This window comes from Neovison vison, chromosome 1, assembly GCF_020171115.1.
Source record: "Neovison vison isolate M4711 chromosome 1, ASM_NN_V1, whole genome shotgun sequence".
Taxonomy (NCBI): domain Eukaryota; kingdom Metazoa; phylum Chordata; class Mammalia; order Carnivora; family Mustelidae; genus Neogale; species Neogale vison.
Window position 1 is genome coordinate 130,825,202 of NC_058091.1, and position 21,029 is coordinate 130,846,230.

At 37.4% G+C, this 21,029-nt stretch overlaps 1 protein-coding gene and 1 pseudogene across 1 annotated transcript; one reads left to right on the top strand and one right to left on the bottom strand.

Moving 5' to 3' along the window:
• Window positions 1–1,312: 1,312 nt before the first annotated feature.
• On the bottom strand, window positions 1,313–2,059 carry LOC122907713 (annotated as a pseudogene).
• SNRNP48 (small nuclear ribonucleoprotein U11/U12 subunit 48) lies at window positions 2,050–20,404 on the top strand. Its single transcript, XM_044258597.1, has 9 exons — window positions 2,050–2,210; window positions 5,518–5,631; window positions 5,879–5,939; window positions 6,768–6,842; window positions 11,993–12,181; window positions 12,619–12,740; window positions 16,501–16,586; window positions 16,988–17,152; window positions 19,407–20,404. Exons 1-9 carry the CDS (start codon window positions 2,058–2,060, stop codon window positions 19,453–19,455), a joined length of 1,014 nt encoding a protein of 337 aa, XP_044114532.1. The 5' UTR covers window positions 2,050–2,057; the 3' UTR covers window positions 19,456–20,404.
• Window positions 20,405–21,029: the final 625 nt, after the last annotated feature.

Sequence of the window (21,029 nt, forward strand, 5' to 3'; positions counted from 1 at the left end):
TTTACCCAAGTTGTCATTAAGCTCTGAGGTGAGATAGGCTGTGTCCTGAAGAGAGGACATCCTTGACCTTGGCTAATTTTTTTTAATGATTTATTTGACAAAAGAGCACAAGCAGGGGGAACAGGAGAGGGAGAAGGAGGCTTCTTACTGAGCAGGGAACCCCACATACATATTCATCTGTGGAGGCACACTGTAGTGAAGCAAATCAAAATTAGTCAAGGTCAAAAGGTGTCTGGGTGGCTCAGTTGGTTAAGCATCTGCCTTTGGCTTGGGTCATTATCCCAGGGTCCTGAGATGGAACCCTGCATCGGGCTCCCTGCTGGGTGTGGAGCCTGTTTCTTCCTCTCCCTCTGCCTGCTGCTCCTCCTGCTTGTGCTCTCTCCCTCTTTCTGTCAAATAAATACACAAAATATTTTTTAAAAAATCAAATCTTTTGATTCCATAATGAACAAGAAAGTGAATGTATGGTAGGGATGCCAGTTAACAAATATAGAAGCCATGACAGTATCAGAGAATCATCAATTATGACCCCTAACGTAACGACAGGTTCACTGAAGGATTGTGAGTTTGTTGGGGACAGGACATTCATATGGCCTCAAAGTATCATCCCTCAGAGGGAAATGGCCTACGATGGAGTGATGTAACCATCTACCTTTACCTAATGATCAAATTTAGCATTACTAATAGGAACATTTTTGATATGTGTTCTGTATGAGGTATAATAAGGTCACACACATCTTGCAAAAATGCTTGAACAAAACCTAGTCCTAAGGGGGAAAATGTTGTAAGTTCAGAAAGAGAAACATTCTACGAGACAACTGGCTGTAGCTCCTGACAAAATTCAGTGACTTAATTTGAAAAGGAGGGTGGGCAGATGTTCTAGGTTAAAAGAGAAAACAGCCCATTACAGCTCATGGGTTGAAAAAACTCATAAAGAAATGGATATAAAAGGAACTCAGGGGACAACTGGGGAAATTTGAGTATAAATTGAACATTGGATGATATGAAACTATTAGTTCTCTCAGATTTGACCATGTATGGCAGTTACGTAGGACAATGTCCTTATTCTTATGAGATGCATGCAGACGTATTTGGGGGTTGAAGCAGCTGCAACTGACTTTCAAATTCTGGAAAAATAGTATGTGGGGCTGTGGTTTGTGGAGAGAGAGAAAGAGAGAGAACGCAAACGTGGGCAAATGTTAACAATTAATGAGCTGGAGGATGGCCATGCAAATACTCTTTAAACTTTTCTGTAGATACAAACCATTTTTTTTTTAAAGCTCTGCTTTTTATTGAACCTGTTTAAAGACGTTTAGTCAAAAAGACCAAAGCCCATGTCATCATGAGACTCATTGGGTTCTTCTTTCTTTGCTTCCCGTTTTTTCTCAGCAGCGCCAGACACTGGTGGACAGGGCAGGGCCTTGGCTGGTGCAGCGTGAGCCACTGGGGCAGGTCCACCAGCCCCTACATTGAGATGAGGCTCCCAATGCGACCATCGGCCAGGGCCTTTCCAAAGAAGCCTGGCCGGAAAGGTTCAGCATTTAATGAGAGCATTGATCTTATCCTCCGTGACCGCCACCTCATCCTCGTGCAGCAGGAGGGCCAAAGAGATGCAGGCGAGCTCCGAGGTGGAGGCCACGGTGCGCGGAAAGCGGCCGGCGGGAGCTGCTGCAAGCCGGTGGCTTGTCGCTGTTTGGAATGAAAACCTAATCTCAATTGAAGCGAGTGACTAGCTTCATCGGAAGGACCGAGCATCTTAGCGGCAGCTGAGGCAAGGGCGATGTAAACCATTTCTTAAAAGTTCTGGGGGCGGGAGGGAATGCATTTCAGGGAAGCCCGGGCTCGAACGCACCGGGGAGCAGTTGCACCAATCGCAACTTCTGGAAGACACGGAAGACCCCTGGGAACACCGCTCCAAATGACAGCTCCGCTCTTCCCGGGCCTCTCCCTATAGGCGGTTCCAATCACGTGGCAGCCTGGTCCCGCCCACAGTTCCCAGAGGCCCGCGCGCGGCGCCGGCAGTTCGACTGCTTCCTTCTGGCGGGCCGGGTGCGGCCATGGAGGGCGAGCCGCCCCCAGTGGAGGAGCGGCGGCGGCTACAGCAGGAGCTTAGCGCGTTCGTGGAGAGCTGCTGCCGGAGGCTGGAGGAGGTGACGGCGTCCCTGGGCTGGAGCCTGGATCGGCTGGATCCCGGGGAGGAGGCGGCACAGGTGAGGGGGGCTTGAGCCCCGGGTCCTTTGGGGGCCCTCAGCCTGCGGTGTCCTCTGCGGGGGAAGGAATCCGCGTGGGAGCCCCCTCCGGTCCGCAGAGCGGTGGTGGGCGCCCGGGACCGGGCCTGGAGCGCCCTTGACGCCTGCGGGCCTCGGGTGGGGCGCGTGGGCGCCCTCGGAGCGCTCTGCGCGGGTCGCGGGTGCGGCGCTCCTGCGGAACTTCGGTTCTAGGAGACGGTGGAAATGCGGTGGGTGAGGAGGGGTGGCAGGTCTAGGGTTTATCTAGAAAATACGGGAATCGGCCCTCGGAGTGCCGCTAGCGGAGGTGTTGCCCGTTTGCTTTGTCATGTGTCACATGGATGCCGCAGTTGCGCCAGATTTGGGGTCCGGAGAGCTTGGGAGTTCACTTCCCCCTTTTCTGCCTTAAAATTCTGCACTTCTGATGGGACAGCATCGATGCTAGGATTATTAGAGGGTATCACTAAGAGATGGTGGCGAACAACTCTTTTGAACATTAGAATTGCCTTAAAAAATGTAGGTAGGTGTATAAAAGTGAACAATCCTGATTGTTTGTTTCTGTTTTGGGGTGGGAGGAGAAGAAGCGCTTCAGTTTGGGGTCATTCATGATCTCTGATGCTCTTTCTGGGTTCATCACGCTGTAATAATTTCTCCCAGCTTTCAATTACATGACTTATTCCGTAAAGACACCTAAGGCGTGTTTGAACTATACACAGGCAATTCACATTTATTGTATTAAAGGCGTCGTGGAAATTTTAAAAATTTGTTTAGAGTGATGTTTGAAGCTGTGAATTCCGTTGAGTGGGGCCTTCCATGCTCTTACTTAACACTGTTTACTCAGCATCCTACTAGCCTGAAATTTCTTGGATTAACACTTAAATAGCACTTTGCTTATGCCACTTACTGTACCTTAGTTACTTCGTTTAATAGTTATAATTACCCTGTGAGTACTGTTAGCCACATTTTACAGATGAGAAAACAAACCCAGAGAAGTGGTAATTTGTCCAAGGACACACTGCTAGTAAATAGCAATTGGGATTTTGAACCCAGGCATTCTGGCTCCTGAGAATCTCTGTTTAATTGCTATGCTGCCTCTCTAAAACGTCTTTGTAAAATTCCAAAATTATGACAAATAACTCTGAGTGTACATCTAAATGCTACAGAACTAAACGTCTGATATTCAAGAGAGTGACTAGTTTAAAAATCCTGGTAGGTGACATCCATCGTTCCTGGGATAGTCTGCAGAGTTAACGAAGCCTCACTTTTCTGCTGGAGGGTTTTTTTTTTTTTTTTAAGTTTATTTATTTATTTTGACAGAGATCACAAGTAGGCGGAGAAGCAGGCTGAAAGAGAGGAGGAAGCCGGCTCCCCACTGAGCAGAGAGCTCATGCGGGGCTCTATCCCAGGACCCTGGGATCATGACCTGAGCTGCAGGCAGAGGCTTTAACCCACTCAGCCACCCAGGCGCCCCTCTGCTAGAGGGTTTTAATACTGAAGTTTAGCGAAGAGCAGTCGCAGGTTCTATCATAGAGCTTACTGTGTGGTCATAGTGAGGGGAAATCTAGAGAAATCAGCCTACATTACAATGTGATAAAGTCTATGAAGGTGGAATAGCTGTTTATTATAGGCTGCAGTAGGACATTACAGGTTTCCTGGATAAAGTGAATTCTAAGCTGATTGAAGTGTGCAGAATAGCTAGGGAAGCACAGAGAAAGTGTCAGTGGTAGGGAAGTCCAGAGAAAAGGGTGTGACCAGATCAGGAAACCTAAGGTGGTTAAGGATAGCTAAGCATAGACTGTAGAGAAGAATGACGGGTGGGAAGGATCCAGATCTTAAAGGTCCTGTGTCAGCTGTATTAAAGAATCTGGGTTTTTGTTGTTGTTGTTGTTTAAATGAGGGCAGTGGGGAAGCATGGAAGTGTCTTAAGCCAGACAGTACCATATTTGCCTTTTAATAAACTCGTAATTGCTTACATTGGAACACTTGCTATGTACCAGGCCCTGTTTGATTGCTCTATATGTATAAACCCATGTCTAATTTATTTAATCTTCACAATAGCTCTGTGAGAAAAGTTTTTCCCATTTTATAAATGAGGAAACTGAGGCAAAGAAAGGTAAACTACCTTGACCAAGTTCATACAGTTAGTGGCAGACCTGGGATTCAGAGTAGCCACAGTGTGGAGAATGAGAAGGCCAACAGGTCTGGAAGCAGAGCAGTTAGGCAATGGCTGTTGTAATCCAGAACGATGTTGATGTCCTGAAGTGGGGAAGTAACAGTGAGGATGGATTTTGTGGAGGGATTTCAGAGTTACTTAGGGGTGAAAAGGGCTGGGTATTGATTAGATGTCAATGACGAGGAAGAGGAGATGGCTTTCTGCATGAGGAAACTGGGAGACATAAGAGGAATGGGTTTGGGGTTAGGAGACCAGGACTATAATGAATTTATTTTTGTTATATTGAGTTGTTAGTGTTTTTAGTATAAGATACTTAAAAGAGAAACAAGGTCTAAAAATCTAGATTTCGGGAGCCATTACTCTGTAGTGAAAATCAAAGCCATGAGATTTTCCAGTAAGTGTATATCAAATGGCAAAACGTCACTGGTTTGACTTACATGAAACACCAACATTTAAAGGGGTACAGGTAGAACAAGGAAGACCTCTTTAGAGAAGACCAAGTAGAAGAACTAGAGAGGTAGAACATGAAGACTGTATCTGGATGACAGAAATGGGCAATTGGATTATGACCTTCAAAGAGTGCAAATATTGTAAAGAGTCTGACATGTGCTTTGACACATCTTTTTTAGTAAGAAGATTGTTAGTGACCTACTGACTGGTAGTTTGTAAGCAAATCTTTTAAAGTTGGGCTTTGGAGAGGTGGAGAGGGGGCTATAAAGGAGAGAGAGATTGAGGGAAATTTTTTGTTTTTTGTTTTTTTAAATATGCACATACATCACACTGGGTGGGGTTGGGAAAGAAGCCTCCAGAAGAGGAGATAAATGGATAGTACTACTTGATCAAGTAGTAAACATTTAATGATTTAATCATTTGAATATTGTATTCCGATGGGGTGCCTGGGTGGCTCAGTTGGTTAAGTGTCCGACTCTTGGTTTCGCTTCAGGTCAGGATCTCATGGGTTGTGGGATCCAGCCCCACCTGGGTTCAGTGCTCAGCAGGGAGTTCACTTGAGATTCTCTCCCTCAGCCCCACACACGGGCTGTCTTTCTCTCTCTCTCTCTTTATTTCCAATAAATAAGTCTTAAAAAAATGTTGCTTTGTTTCTCTTTTTTATAGGATGAAGTTGTGATATGTCCCTATGATTCCAATCATCACATGCCTAAATCATCTTTAGCAAAGCACATGGTGTCTTGTAGATTGAGGAAACTGGGCTACACCAAAGAAGAAGAGGTACCATATATTTATTATGTATATGTCATGTAATTCATACATGAATAAATTCAGAAGATTTGGTGGGTATAGTGTGAAGTGTTCTGACATAAATACTAGTCACTTGTGGGGTAGAATGGTATTTGCCTAACTGCTAATTTTTGTAAGAAATACTGAAATGATAGTAATCCTCTTGTTTGTTCATGTCAAATCTTAAAATGGGCAATTATTGGTTACAAATACTAACTTCTTTGTTTTTACTGTTTAGGATCAAATGTATAATTCTGATTTTTTCTATGAGAATGTGAAGATACCTTCAATTACTTTGAGTAAGTATTAATTTAATAGATTATATTAAAGATAGTATAAGCATTGATATTTCATTTTTGAATTATCAGAAGAATGGACTCTTTATAAGTATGCTTGTGATTAAGAAGGACATTTCATACTTTAAGAGAATGTAAGATTAATTAATGTGTAGTGAAACTAGTTTGCTTAATCTGGAATTTAGAGACCAGGCTTATATTAATAGGCAGTGAAAACCCTTCAAAGCTTTGTGCAGTAAGACAGATACCTTCCTTCTTGGATATAACAAAAATCTGGCCACACAACACAGTTTGCAAACGGAGGCTGGAAATGTGTTCCAAGTGTTCACAGCATATGGGGGGGTTAAAATTCCAGACTCGAGAATCGAATGCCCTGCTTCAGCTCCTGGTTTTATCACTAGTAGATTTGCGACTTTCAGCAAGTAATTACACCTTTTTGTTGCCTGAATTTCTCCATGAAATGGGATGATGATAATGCACCTTTGTGCTGATTAAATGTTGTAGTATACGTAAAATGCTTAGAATAGTTCCTGACACTTAGCAGGATTCAAAAAATGGTAGCTGTTACTGGTTGCTAAAATTTGCAGCAGCTACTGCAGTATGCTGATGGTAATGTTTTCTAGACTGCCTGAAATCTAGTTGCTTATTGGGTTCTAGCTAGGTCTGAAAAATTTCTGCATTCAAATTACCTACGCAGCAGTGTAGGTTTTTTCACTTTTCCGATTCTGGAGATTTGTCAGTGTGCCCAAAGAGCTTGGATTGGAAACAAGTTAATAATATGATTGTGGACACTGATGATTCATACTGTGTTTATGGGTGCTTTTTTGACAGATAAGGACTCACAATTCCAGATAATTAAACAAGCTAGAACTGCTGTTGGAAAAGATGGTGATGGTTATAATCAAAGTAAGTGGCATCATAGTTTGAGCTAATTAATGATTTAAACTATTTTTGTCCCATAAGCAAATGTTACTAATTTTTAAGAAAAATCTTGTGGAAACAGTTGCATGGGGAAAGTTACATTTTATATTTAATATTATATCAATGTGTTTAGTGTCAGCTTCATTTGGTAGATATTTTCTGCTCAAAACAGCAAAGTATTTAGCTAGTGTCTTAGCTAGGGATTCATGCTTTGGAATCACCTGATAGGTGAGATTACCTTGTAAATAATTTTTATTATGATTACTAGGTAACTAAATTGCATTGAGAGCGTCTTACCCTTAGATTTGCTCTCTCTTGAGAATTAGTCCCTTGTTAAATATAAGAATGTTGAAATGCAGTGTAAAAGGACAGGCTTATGCTAAAAGAGAGCCGTCTTCACAGCTGGCCCTTCAAATAAAGCCCAAACACAAAGTTTTACATAGAGTGTCAGAAAGTTTGTGGATCCCTTCATACACAGCTTTGGAGCTGGGTTAAGAGTTTCTGCCTGGGACTTAACTTCAGCAGAGAACAGGTTAGAATTTTTAAGTATGAGCTTTTAGGAAATGAAAAGAAAAAATAAGCCATTGGAATGTTAATAGCATTAATAGATTTATTAACTAATAGAGTTAATAGATTTAATAGATGAGTAGATAGTGTTAATAGATTTCTGAACCTGGGGATAACATGTAGCCAAAGCATGACTTTACTTGTCTTACAAGGACTTCTGAGTTGTCCTTGGACCTTCTGAAGGTAGCGTTCTCTGGACATCTTACCTTTTTTTCCTCCTCTCGTTATTCTTTCTAGCTGAATTCTATTCATTAAATTAGTCCAGAGTTAGGATTTGTTTCTCCCTTGTTGAAATTCAGTCTTTACCCATTGTTCTAAACCAGTATCTGGACTTCATCTTTTCCCAAGTTGTACTGTGGCTTCAGGAGGAGCTGTCTTACCATTGGTGTGCGTTATAGTGGTTCCATACCACAGACAGAATAATCTTTCCTGTATTTCCTGTTTTAAAGGTCCCATTTTTATGTACTTTGTGCTAAATTCTGGGTTGTTGTTGTTTTCTTTGAGGGAGACATTTGGCTCTTATTTGAAAAGATTACTGAGCTGTGATCAGTCAGTCCTTTTTTGGGTTCCTCTTATTGTTCTGCCCCCTACTCCTGTTTAGTTAATGAGCCAGAAAAATGTAGAAGATTTTTGCTATTGATTTTTGGAGAGGTTAATAGTTCGAGGCCTTTTTTGACCTAACTAGTGAGGTAGATTTACTAGATGTACTTTGTAGTTGAAAGAGAACTGGGAGATCATCTAATCCAGTGTCTTTGTTGAGGAAGCACACCCTATCTGAGAGGAGTAAAAAAGTTCTTGTGTGTTTATTCTGAAGACTATCAATACTTTAGTTTTTTTAAAAGAGATTCTTTATAGTTCTTTCATGTATTCATTTCTCTTTCATAACACACTTACATAGGCTGGTCAACTACTTTCCCCTCCTATTAGGTGAAGAAATAGATTAACACTCCTTTGCTAGATGATCTCAAGGCTTACTAATGGCCGCACTGGATTGAGAACTAAGTTTTGGATTTGGTACATACTCTGAACTGAGTTATTCTGTTTTCTGAGAGGAATTGCATTTAAGTGAAATTTATGGACTAGGAATCAGTGCTCAAATATATTCATTATTTATTATGTCTTATAATTAAGTAGAAGAATACCACAAACTGTAAATCTGTACCTACTCATTGCTTGCTATTCTTAGCACTGTTCTTTGTTTATTCTGGTTTGTGTAAGCCTGCTTTAAAGAAACTAGTTTCTTGGCCTGGTACAAATGACAGCTTTTTTGAGGTTTTGTCTCCTTGTCTCTGGTATGAAACTATCTTGTAGTGTTGTTTAGGGTAATGGAAATAATGAATGCTAAACTAGCCCGGGCTCTAATAATTGGCTGCTTATGTGTAAGCAATTTAATTTCTAAGCACATTAATGTACAGAAAGTGATTTTTTTAGATAATGAAATGGTTGAGAATTTTATATATTTGTGTAGAGAATGTTCTCAAATTTTTTTATTTATAAGACTAAGTAATAAGGTAGTTTTGGACCTTGAGTTGAGTTCTTTACAAAAGCGAAGAATTATTTTGAATAAGTAGTTCCTTCAGTAGAAAGTTAAGAGGAATTTTTGTTTTGGCACTCTCTTAAATTAAGATTTAACTTAAGAATTCTGTTATATGATATGATCCTCTTTTTAAATTTTTTTTTCATATTGTATAGAGTTCTACTGTTTCTCAATAGACCTTATTTTTGTGGCCCACTTGTGTGTTAAGAGATTTTAAAATCTAATAGCCAAGAACAGAATCTCCTAATATCTTGCTAATTTATTTACTTTGAAGGAAGAATGACTAATACGAGCAATTTTACATTTTCCCATTTAATTAATATTTTGTTTGTCACATACTAAATTATATGTTTTTTGATGAGTTATATTTATGTTGCCATTTTATCACTCATACTAGGTCTCCACCAGTGTATAGAATTCTAAGTTCATTTACCTTTGTGAAAGCTTGAAACAACCGTTAGCTCTACTTACTTATTTTCAGATATAATTACCTTTGTTAATTTTATAACCAGGATGCTAATTTTAATCATAAACAGTCATTTTATATTTAGTAGTTTATCTTTTTCCTTCATTATTATTTGCTGTACTTCAGTCTCATGACATATATTTGAATCATGGCCATACTTTGAAGATCATGGCCATGATTTGAAGACGAAGTAGTGCATTATACTAAAAGAACCCTCAAGAGACCTAAGTAACTGATTAGGCCTAATCTGTTCCTACCACTTGTGAGACTTGGGCAAGTCATTTTACTTCTGTGGGCCTTAATTTCTTTTTCTGTGATATTTGGAAATTGACTCTGTATGAATTCTCTGTAAAATTCTGAATTTGTAGCTTTGAACCAGTAATTTTTATGAATATTTAGTATTATATGTCATATGTTTAAGATGCTCTGTCGTGGCAAAGGTGGTAAAACAAGAATTAGAGTTATTAAAAAGCTAGATTAGAGTTTTAGTTTGGGTGATGAAAAAGTTCTGGAGATGGATAGAGGTGATGGTTGCAAAACAGTGTAATGTATTTAATGCCACTAAGCTGTACACTTAAAAATTCTTAAATGGTACATTGTATGTAATGTGTATTTACCACAATTTTTAAAAAAGCTACTACAAAAAAAATAGAGGATCATAGAATTTAATATGGTTACAGCACATTCAGATATACTTCTAAATCTATAGAAGCTTATATTTGAAAATTTACTTTTTATGGAAATGTAAGCTTATTTGTGTTTTCCTTTTTTTTTTTTTTGGTCAGAAATATCTATATGTTCTCAATGATTTGAATGCAGTCTGTTGTTTAACTTTTCCTGTACTTTTTCTTTTTCAGTAATTGGGGTGAGTATAAAGAGGAATTAGGAACCTGAATATACTCCTTATTTAAAGATATGCAGTATCCTTTTTGCAAATGATATCCTTTTAAAAGTATCACTCAAATTTCTAAACTTTATCTTAACCACTGTCACAATATTATAATCTTTGGAATTTTAGTTCAATTTCAAGGAATTTAAGTATCCATCTTCACCATACAGAAATTTCAGATGAATAAAGATGACTCCAGTATATTTTAAGGAGGAAATTATATTTCTTTGTCTAAAAGTAACAGGCAAAGGTTTATGTGGAGCTTGTTTATAATATATCAGTATTTTCTAATCTTTGTATTTTTCTTCCAGTTTTTTATAGCCTATATTCAAAAGAATTAGGCTTATCAAAGCTAAGTCAGTTTTATAGTACAAAGTTAAATGTTTTAACACTTACCTGCATAAAAAGGCTTTTCCAAGTGTCTACCAGAATTAGAGTGAAATTGATCTACTTGAAAGGAAACCCTTCTCCACTAATTCAGAACCCTTTGACTAATACAAATGACCATGTATTGTTATCCATGGCTATTCACAAACTCATATTCAATGTAGCACTCCTCTTAATTTGTAGACACATGTAAAGTCACCTCTTTTTTTGTGTGTTGTAGTTCTTAGTTCATAGTTTGTTCCTATTTTAATTTTTCTTTTGCCTCTTTACTTAGGAAGTCAATGAGGTTAGGCTTTATCAGATAAAAGTACTGGGAAGAGCTACTGATCTTACCTTGTTCTATGAACCAGAGTTATTACTTTAGGGTAACTTGGGAAACATTAGTAGCTCCTGTTCATTGTTTTCATCAGTGATTAATGAAGGCTAGAAAGAATTGTTTTAAAACAATTGCTTTATTTACAGTTATAATTTTTTTATTTCTTTGAGAAAATTTGAATCTCAAAAATTTTCTTCAATGTTTAATACATCATATCAAGGTATTGTATTTACTTTCTTTCATTAATGAACAGATTTTAGAAAGTTCTGTGACTATTGGGGGGACAATCCTGTTAACTTTTTAAAATGAATTTGGTTATGCCAATATGCTTCTTCAGAAAATTAAAAGTTTGGTTTTAGTTTAATCTGTCATTCTCTGGTCTGGGGAAGTTTGGGATTTCTGCTACTTAAGTGATTGTGTTTTGGTTCCTAACTCTGAATCATTGTACAGTTGGGATATATTTTGATTATGGAACACCTAACATGATGCCTCATATAAAAATACATTTTTTACACATTTTTCATACTTCCATAATTTATTTTCAGAAGGACTACAATGTGTACTACATTTTTTCTCTCTCCTTTTATGGGGTAAAGCATATAAACAGAAAGAAGGTTAATATCTACTTTTATAGTATTGGTAGCCTTCTAAAATTGTTACCCAGGAAGTTTTACGAGCAAATTATCACATGGTTATTACTGCCTGCCTTCATGGGATCTGTCCTAGCATTGTTAAAGAGAATAGCAAAGAATCCACATACATCTTTACTGTGGATATAGCATTGAGGATAAAGTTACTATTTACCATTTATCACATAGATGAATATTTTGTATATTAAGGGATTACTATGAAAATAGTTGTGTTAATGTTGCATTATTACAGCGCATGTTTAAAGATAAGGAGTAGATTTTAAGTCCATAACATATTCATGCTTCATGTATTGTTTATTCTTGTGGTTTTATTTTTACTTTAGGGATTTATTCTTCGTTACCTGTTGAAGTTCCTCTGAATCACAAACGGTGTGTTTGTGATCTGACCCAAGCCGATCGTCTTGCCCTCTATGATTTCGTAGTGGAGGAGACGAAGAAAAAGCGCTCTGATTCACAGATTATTGAAAATGACAGTGATCTGTTTGTAGACTTGGCTGCCAAAGTCAATCAAGGTTTGAGATGAATGCCATGTTTTATATTTCTTAATAGTCATTTCATTCTTTGTGTGTTACTAAGATTTAGTTGTCAGACCACTTTGAATAGAAATAGGATGGTTTTGCATTATCTGATATTCACATATATGTTAAGATGTTTACTTAGTGTGTGAAATTTTGCTCTCTGTCTTTTATATTAAGCGTACCTTCCTTCTATAAAATTGTTACAACTGTGCTTGTGCTTTAATCTTTGTACTTTAACGGTCTTAGCTTCAACTAATGGCTAGAGAAAAGGAATAATATAAAACAGCCTATTTCTGTAATATGGAAATTTGGGGGATTTTTTAGATGCATGGAAACATGTTGAAGTATGGGATTATTGTGGTCTTTCTTCCTGCTAATTCATAAGAATTTAAAAGCTTCCAAAGATGTAATTTATTTTCTTCTTTTATTAGATAATAGTCGAAAAAGTCCAAAATCTTACCTTGAAATCCTGGCAGAAGTGAGAGATTATAAAAGAAGACGCCAGTCCTATAGAGCTAAGAATGTTCACATAACCAAGAAATCATATACGGAGGTAAGTTTTACATACTCTTTTAGAGCTTTGTTGAGAACAGAAATTTCCCTTAGATAGTTATGTAAGTCTGCTCTGTGGGTTTCCACAGTTCCTTAGAGGTTCTCGGGAAGAAGGTATCTTCACGGCGGCCACACCTGATTTGTATTTGCTCCATTCCTTTCAGATCCATTGTGCCAGGCAAAGGCTTTTAGGGTACAAAAATCTTACGTGAAGAGGCTGTACAATCTTAAAAAAATACCAACTTTTGAGAAAGTAGCATATCACGATAAAAGCATAGATTTTGGCTTTAGACCTGTGTTAGGAGTTTTGATCCTGCTGTTTATCATTGCCTGTTTGACTTGAACAGCTTATTTGAACATTTTAAGTGTCAGTAATTTTCATTTTAAACATTTTATGTAGACTTTGTAGGGTTGTTACACGAATTGATTGAGAATGCATGTGGACACAGAAATTGGTCAACAAATAGACTTTCTGTTTTCCTTACAGAAATTTTAGCATGCTTTTGTGTACTCTGTTAAGTATTTGGGCTTAAAAAATGTCTGGCATAAATTATTTATACTTTAATCTCTTGATATAGATCTAGACTTATTTTCAGAGTTTCTTTAGTGGATAGAGCTGGTGAATTTTTTGGTACATGACTTACCTTACCCAGACTCTACAAATAATTTCCTCATTGAATCTCTAAATTCTTACCACATTATTTCTTACTTCTTACTTCTATGATTTCTAAGACTGTCCATAAATCTGGCCTCATTTTACTGAATATTTTCTTTTGCTCTAGTCAAGAGTGTCTCTTAAACTGTATCTGATTACACACATTTACTCTTTTCTTTGTAAAGAAAGGATAGCAAGTTGTTTGCTCACCTGAAATGCTCTTTGTTGTTGCTCTTTTAAATCTCGATAAGTTTAAGGTCCACTGTCACCATGAAGTGCTCCTTCCCTGGTTGATTGCTGTTATGCTCTCTGTACCCCATAGCTTGGTATTTAAATCTTCTGCTGTTCCTTTTACAATTAAAATACATGTTCTAGGCTTATCTGTTCCAGTGGATGTCTGGGACCATGTCATACAGCCTAAGTATTCTTACAGTCCCTCAAGTACTTGGTGGTTCATCAGTGTTTCTTCTCCAGTCTCATTACCTTATAATCGAGTGAAAATGTTGTTACTAGTGTTCTTCACAATTGTATATTAACTTTTTGTTATGGAAATACTCAAACATATACTAAAGTGACTGCAATAGTCTTATGAACCCTTTTGTCCCTGTCACTCAGCCTCAACAATTATCAATTTATGACTTTGTCATTTTATTTATATTCTCACTTACTACCTCCCATTCTCTCCTTCCTCCACATTGATAATTTTGGAAGCAGATGTGAAATACCTTTCATCTGTAAAAACTTCAGTGTTTACAAATCTTTCAGTGATTTATCATATTTCCGGTCATGGCTTTGTCAACATTTTACCTCCTAGTTTCATTCATATCATCTAAAATTTTTGTTTGCTTTGGATTAGAACCTAAACTTGGTTAGATTTTAGAAAAAAAAAATTATTGCTGCCTGTACTCAGTATGCATAACACTGCTGTTGGGTAGGTAAAGATAAATGGCACACAGCCCCCAGCCAGCAGAAACTTAGTATAGTTTAACAAGTGAAACTTCTTTCAAAATACAGATTGCATTAAGTGATAAAGTGAGATCAAAGTATGTGGGAGAAAATAGCAATTCTTCTTTTAAAATATTAGATTGGTATACCATCTTTCTATGTTTTCTGAAAATAAGCTGGTATACCAGCTTTATAGAGAAGATAGCAGTTGAAGGAAAGGGAGAAGCAGGAATGGTAAAACATGTCCGTTCATAGGCTCTTTCCTGTGTGGTGAACTTGGAAACTATCCAGTAACGTTCGGGCCTCGTGGAGCTCATGTAGAGCTACTACTCGTCTGGAGTCATGTTGGGCTACTCTGGAAGTGCTAGAGCTGGGAGTGGGAATTTAGGGGTGTGTGTGTGACTCATGTTACATGTCTTAGATTTTCACAAGAGAGTATGGTAGAGGAGGGGAACTCGTGGGTAGGGATATTCCAGGTCAAAGGGCTAGTGTTCCTAAAAACATAAAAGAGCAGGAGTTTTCCAGAGACCCATCAGTAATCCAAGGTGCCTAGAGCTTAGGGTTTCTGAACTATGCAGTAAGAAATAAGGCTGGTTTCAATTACGTGATGTAGTAAAATCATGAAAGGCTTCAGAGGCTCTATTAAGGATTTTGGACATTGTTCCATTTTACTTTGGGAGCCATTGAAAGTTTCTTTAAAGTGGGGAGAAACTTTCCCACTATATAGTGACTATATAGTGTGTGCCTTTGAGATTGCCCATTGTCCCCCGTACCTTCTGTCTGTCTGTCTATCTGTCTGCAAGAGATCATGACCGGCGGTGGGGGTGAGGAAGGGGTAGAAGGAGAAGCCAACTCCCCACTGAGCAGGGACCCTGATACTCAATCCCAGGACCCTGGGATCATGACCTGACTGAAGGCAGATGCTTAACTGACTGAGCTACCCAGGTGTCCCCCCGCCCCTTTTTAAATTTAAATTCAGTTATCCCCTGTACCTTCTTTTTTCCCCCTATACCTTCTTCTTCTTCTCTTTTCTTTTTTTTTTTTTTAAGATTTTATTTATTCATTTGACAGACAGAGATCACAAGTAGGCAGAGAGAGAGGAAGGGAAGCAGGCTCCCTGCCAAGCAGAGAGCCCGACTGGGACTTTGATTCCAGGACTCTGGGATCATGATCTGAGCTGAAGGCAGAGGTTTTAACCCACTGAGTCACCGAGGTGCCCCTCCCCCGTACCTTCTTAAAACACTTCCTCAGTAGGCATGAGGGAAGTGTAAGCTGTTTTAGTTTCATCTGTGCTCCCAGGTGACCAGCCCTATGCTTGTTGTTTGCATGGATAAATGGGAAAGAAGAAACTTGCAAGTTGTTCTGAGAAATTAGGGGTTTATATAGTCTGTTAGGAAAGTATCTGTGAAGTGACTGAGATGTTTTGTATTTTATCGGTCATCTTGATTTAATTATAAAATTTAAAAAAATTTTAATTATAAATAATATCAAATATACAAATAAGTTGCAAAACTAAAAATAGTATAAAGAACTCCTGAATATCCTTTACCTAGATCACCTGTTGTTAACATTTTGTCCTATTTGTTTATCATTTGTACTCTGTACGTTTTTCTCTTTTGATCTCTAACTGTACATTATTTTTTTTCTAAACTATTTGAGAGGAAGTTATCCCATGATCATTTGTCACTAAATACTAAGTATGTACTTCTTTTTTTTTTTTTTTTAAAGGTCTTGTTTATTTATTTGACAGAGATCACTGGTAGGCAGAGAGGCAGGTGAGGGCGGTTGTGGAAAGCAGGCTTCCTACTGAACAGAGAGCCTGATGTGGGGCTTGATCCCAGGGCTCTGGGATCATGACCTGAGCTGAAGGCAGAGGCTTTAACCACTGAGCCACCCAGGCGCCCCTAGTATATACTTCTTAAGAACGGGGATAGTTTTCCTAACATAATCATAATATGTTGGTGGTCAACTAGTGAGTTTATCAATAATTACAGTACTTTCATCTACCATTCATATTCCAATTAGACCATTGACTTTTTTATGTTCTCTAAACTGCTTATGTCCTATAGTCCATTCTGATTATTAATAGTGATTTTTCTAGCTTTGTATAATTTTTTGAAAAATCTTTCTTATCTGAAATTGGGTGCTTCTCTCCCCTCAGGTGATTCGGGACGTCATAAATGTGCACATGGAAGAACTCAGTAGTCATTGGCAAGAAGAGCAAAGAGCGGAGGATGATGCTGAAAAGTATGTCATGGTGTTTACTGGTGAAAATACTCTCTTTTTAATCTGTTACATTATAATTATTTAACTAAATTTTAGCCTTTCCAAGACCATTAATAATAGCACACCATAATTCATTAAAATGCTGAAATTGTTCCATGTTGTCATTGCTCAAGATTATTATACCAGAGTTTTTCTGTTGACATAGCTCTTAGACAGTTTTGGAGAGACAAATATATTAGTGAGATAGAAAAGACATAAAACACAAGGGCTATATTTCTTTGCCCTCTCATATAGAATATAAGGTTATACCTATTTATATTGACTCAATCATTGTTCTGATACAGAATATTCAACTTTAAGCTAGTGGATCTGTGTGTGTTTGGTGGAGACTAGTGGTTAAAACTAACTGTTCTCTGTTTCAGGAATGAAGAAAGACGATCAGCTTCAGTAGATTCCCGGCAGTCTGGTGGAAGTTATTTGGATGCTGAGTATTCACGACATAGAAAGGATCGGAGTAGGAGCCCACATAAACGGAAAAGAAATAAAGATAAGGATAAAAGCTGGGACTCGAGAAGAAGGAAGGACAGGTAAGTCTTAACACTGCATCATCTGATGTTGAATTGTTTACTCTTGAAAGGTAAATAGATCCTTTTGTTGTAGACAACGTTGAAAAAATGAGTTGTAAGAGTAAATTACAGTAAGGAGAGTAAGTTATTTGTGAGAATTCTTATGATTTGATTTTAGTTCAAGTAATCATAGCTCTGGTGGCGTAGTTCTCTATATGCCTGATTCGATATGGGTTTCCCTCTTTTACTCCTTGTTTCCTAGCAAGGACTTAGGGAAGTAATGTCTAGGTAGGAAGGTACGTAGGAGGTTAACTCTATAAATTAGGTGTTTGCCTAGATCTCTTTTTTTTGCTCCTTCCTCCTTTTTCTTGTCATTTCTTTCTCCTGCTAATTCTTGAGTTAAAGGGTCTGTAGGGTCAGAGAGAAGATCCAAGCTTTAATATCAAGTCAGTTTTGTCCTTGTTAATACTGCTGATAGAATTTTGACAGCTGGAAAGTTATGAACTAATGGTAAAATAATAAATTTATATCACTTGCAATCTATTCCAGTAGTCCAGCTGCTTACAGACATCTGCGTGGATCTCAGTGTTAGTCAGAACTCTTTCTCATACTGACCTCTTTCCCCAGCATTCCCTATTCTGGTTAATGGGACAGACATCATCTATTCACCTAAGCCAGAAATCATGGAGTTATTTTAGTTGCTCCTTTTTTAGTCCCGCCATCTGGTTAGTTCCTCATTGCCGTCAATTCTACCTGAAGATGCCTTTACGTGCACCTCCTTATTGCTGTCCACCTGGGAAGTAATAGTTTTCGTAATTGTTCTAACCATTTGTAACCTTGTGCCGTGTGGAGTCATCCCTGCTTTACTGCCTGAGTGAATTTTCACTCTTACAGTTCTTCAGGAGCAAAATCCACATTGTTTAGAATGGCCCACAAGACCACCAGCTTCAGGGCTTTTGGCTACCCATCCTTGTTTTTGCCACTACCCCATGAAATTATGCTTTAGCTAGCCTGAATTGCTTAAATAAGTTTCTCATCTGTACTGTGCCACATTTATGCCTTTCTGTGTCAGGCTCTGCTGCCTAATTTTTATTTTTAAAGCCTGCTTGGTCTTTTAAGACCCAGCTTAGTCATTTCCATGAAATCTCTTATCACTCATTGAGGCAGAGCTAATCTCTCCGATTTTGTCAGCATTCCGCCTACCACGCATTTTTTATTGAACTTAAGTTATTACTCTCCCTAGTAGACTGAGCTCCTTGAAGGCAAGTCCATGTCTGATTTAGTAGTATATGCACAGTATTTGTCTAATAATAGCTTCTCAAATGGTATCTTGTCCCTCTCCAGGGCCACTGGTGATCACGAATTAGTAATGCTTATTGATTTAATAATTTTGTTCATGATACTGTCCTTCAGTTCGTAACCTTAAAGCTGGCTGTGATTTAGTCCTCTTATAAAAATGAAATATTTCCTTAGTAATCCCTTTGATTCATATAATGAATGATATTTTTTAATAATTATATACAGATTAACTTAATTATCAGAGTTATTACGCTCTTTTACTACTTTCTGGTTTGTTAATGCTTCTTCCATTGAAGTAATTTTTGGCATCTCTGAGCAGTTTTTATTGACTTAAATACATTAGCTTCAAATGTAAACATGAAATAATTTGCTTTTAGAGAGGATATATTTAAAGTCTAAATAGTATTAGTGGAAAATACTTCTCAAAAGTACAGGGTTGGTCTTAATGAATGGCGTGGACTTGATAGCAACCAGCATAAGGATATCAGACAATTTTTGAATTCCGTCTATGACTTTATGACTTCAATATTTTATTTGGAATAAATTCTCTGGTCCTCATACATATGTATGTATATATATATATTCAAAGTCAATTTTAAAGCAGAATTCTAAAATGCAGTTTAAAAATAATTCTCATTTTGCCTATCCCCATGTCAATTTTGTCCTTTAGTTTTAATGATCCATTTTCCATATTTACTCTTAAAAGAAATTCCTGTTTAGTGTATCTGTTTGTCTTAGTTGGCAGAGCATGTGACTCTTGATTCCAGGCTCCTGATTTCAAACCCCACAATGAGGTAGAGCTTACTTAGTTAAAAAAAAAGTATTCTTTAGTTCTGACTGTATCTTTTAACTTGTTCTGAAGTACATTACTGGTGAATCACTATTTTAAAATTCTGATATTAAGATGTCCATCATTTGTAATACCTTTTTTTTTTTTTTTTTGTAATACCTTTTTTTTCTACTCCTGTCATTTCAGGGATGGGGAAAGACATCATAGTCATAAAAGGAGAAAGCAAAAAATATAATGAGGTATTGGTGCGTGTATTAATTATGCTTATGTCATGATAACCAGTATGACAGCATTTTAATTGCAATTTCTTTGAGTAGAAGAATGTTTATATGACTTGTTTAGTGCTCAGATCATTAATTTTCAGTAAGTACTTATGTTTCAAACCATGAGTATACTATTATGTCCTTTAACTTTGTTTTGCTTATATTTTAATAGATGATTGCTTCCTATTACAGATTTTGTTTCGTTCTTTGTGGTAATTTATGTATCAGAAAATTCTTTAAAGTCAGTACTTAAACTGTATAAATAATACACGAACACATTCTCATTTTTAAAAATGAGACCTTATAGCTAAGGTTAACATCCCCTTGGAACCACAGTCTATAATTCCTGTGGCCACCTCAGTAACTACGACTTAACCACTGCACCGGTGAAATATAGTAGGGAAAAAAACACCTAAATATCTGTCAGGAGGGGAATGGCCTGGTTAAATAAAATATGGTATAGTCATGTGATAGATTACTCTATTGGATTTAAAAGAAATAAACTTTATAATAACATGGATAGATCTCAGAAGCATAATGCTAAGTGAAAATAGCAAACTGCAGAAAAATATGTACAAGTTATATTTACGTACAATATAATACTGTACATTTTCTGTGACCATGTATGTATGTAAATATATTTTTAAAGCTTCAGAAGGACCAATACCAATCTCATAACAATAATTATTTGTGGAAGGAGGTATGGCTGGGAGAGATATGGAATGAAAACCAGGATTGATAGGGTGGTCAAAGAAAACTTCAGCTTTATCCACAATATGTTAAGTTTTTAAAGGCATTCATCTTTCACTTGTTAATTAAAAGTAGATTTTAATTAAAATTAAAAATATACTGTCATTTTCTTTTATGTAAATCATCTTTATTGAGGTACTGTTTATATGAAATAAAATGCACCCATTTTAAGTGTACGTTTCATTTGATTTTGACCAACTTAGACCCCAGCCGATGAAGTCGTCACTGTGATCAAGATAGAGAACATTTCCATCACGCCCCAAAATTCTCATATACCCCTTTTACCAATTTCTCTAGGCAACCAAGATCTGGTTTTTGTTGCTGTTGATTAGATGTATCTTTTTCAGAATTCATATAAATGGAATACTGTAATATGTACTTTCTTCCACCCCACGTATTTTTGAGATTGACCCATGTTTTGTGTGTCAGTTGTCTCCTTTTTGTTTGTAGTATCTTTTGTTGTATGATAGGTCACTCAGGTGAAAGTTGGCCATTAAATGTTAATTACCTCCTGTCTAGTTAACAATATTTGGAATCTTAAAAACTCAGGGTGAAGATTCCAAGGTGGGTTTCAGATAGAAATGAAACTTAAAATAAGTAACCAACAGTGACAGAAAGGTTGACTGGCTTTAGATCAGAATGGCTCTTGGGCTTTAGGTATAAAAAACAGCTCTCAGATTTATAAGTTGGAAATCAACAGTTTACCTGCCAATACGAAATCTTACTACTGCTATTGTACTTAATTTCTAAATATATGAAAATTCAGATTTAAAAATCTTAAGGACTTTGGTGTTAC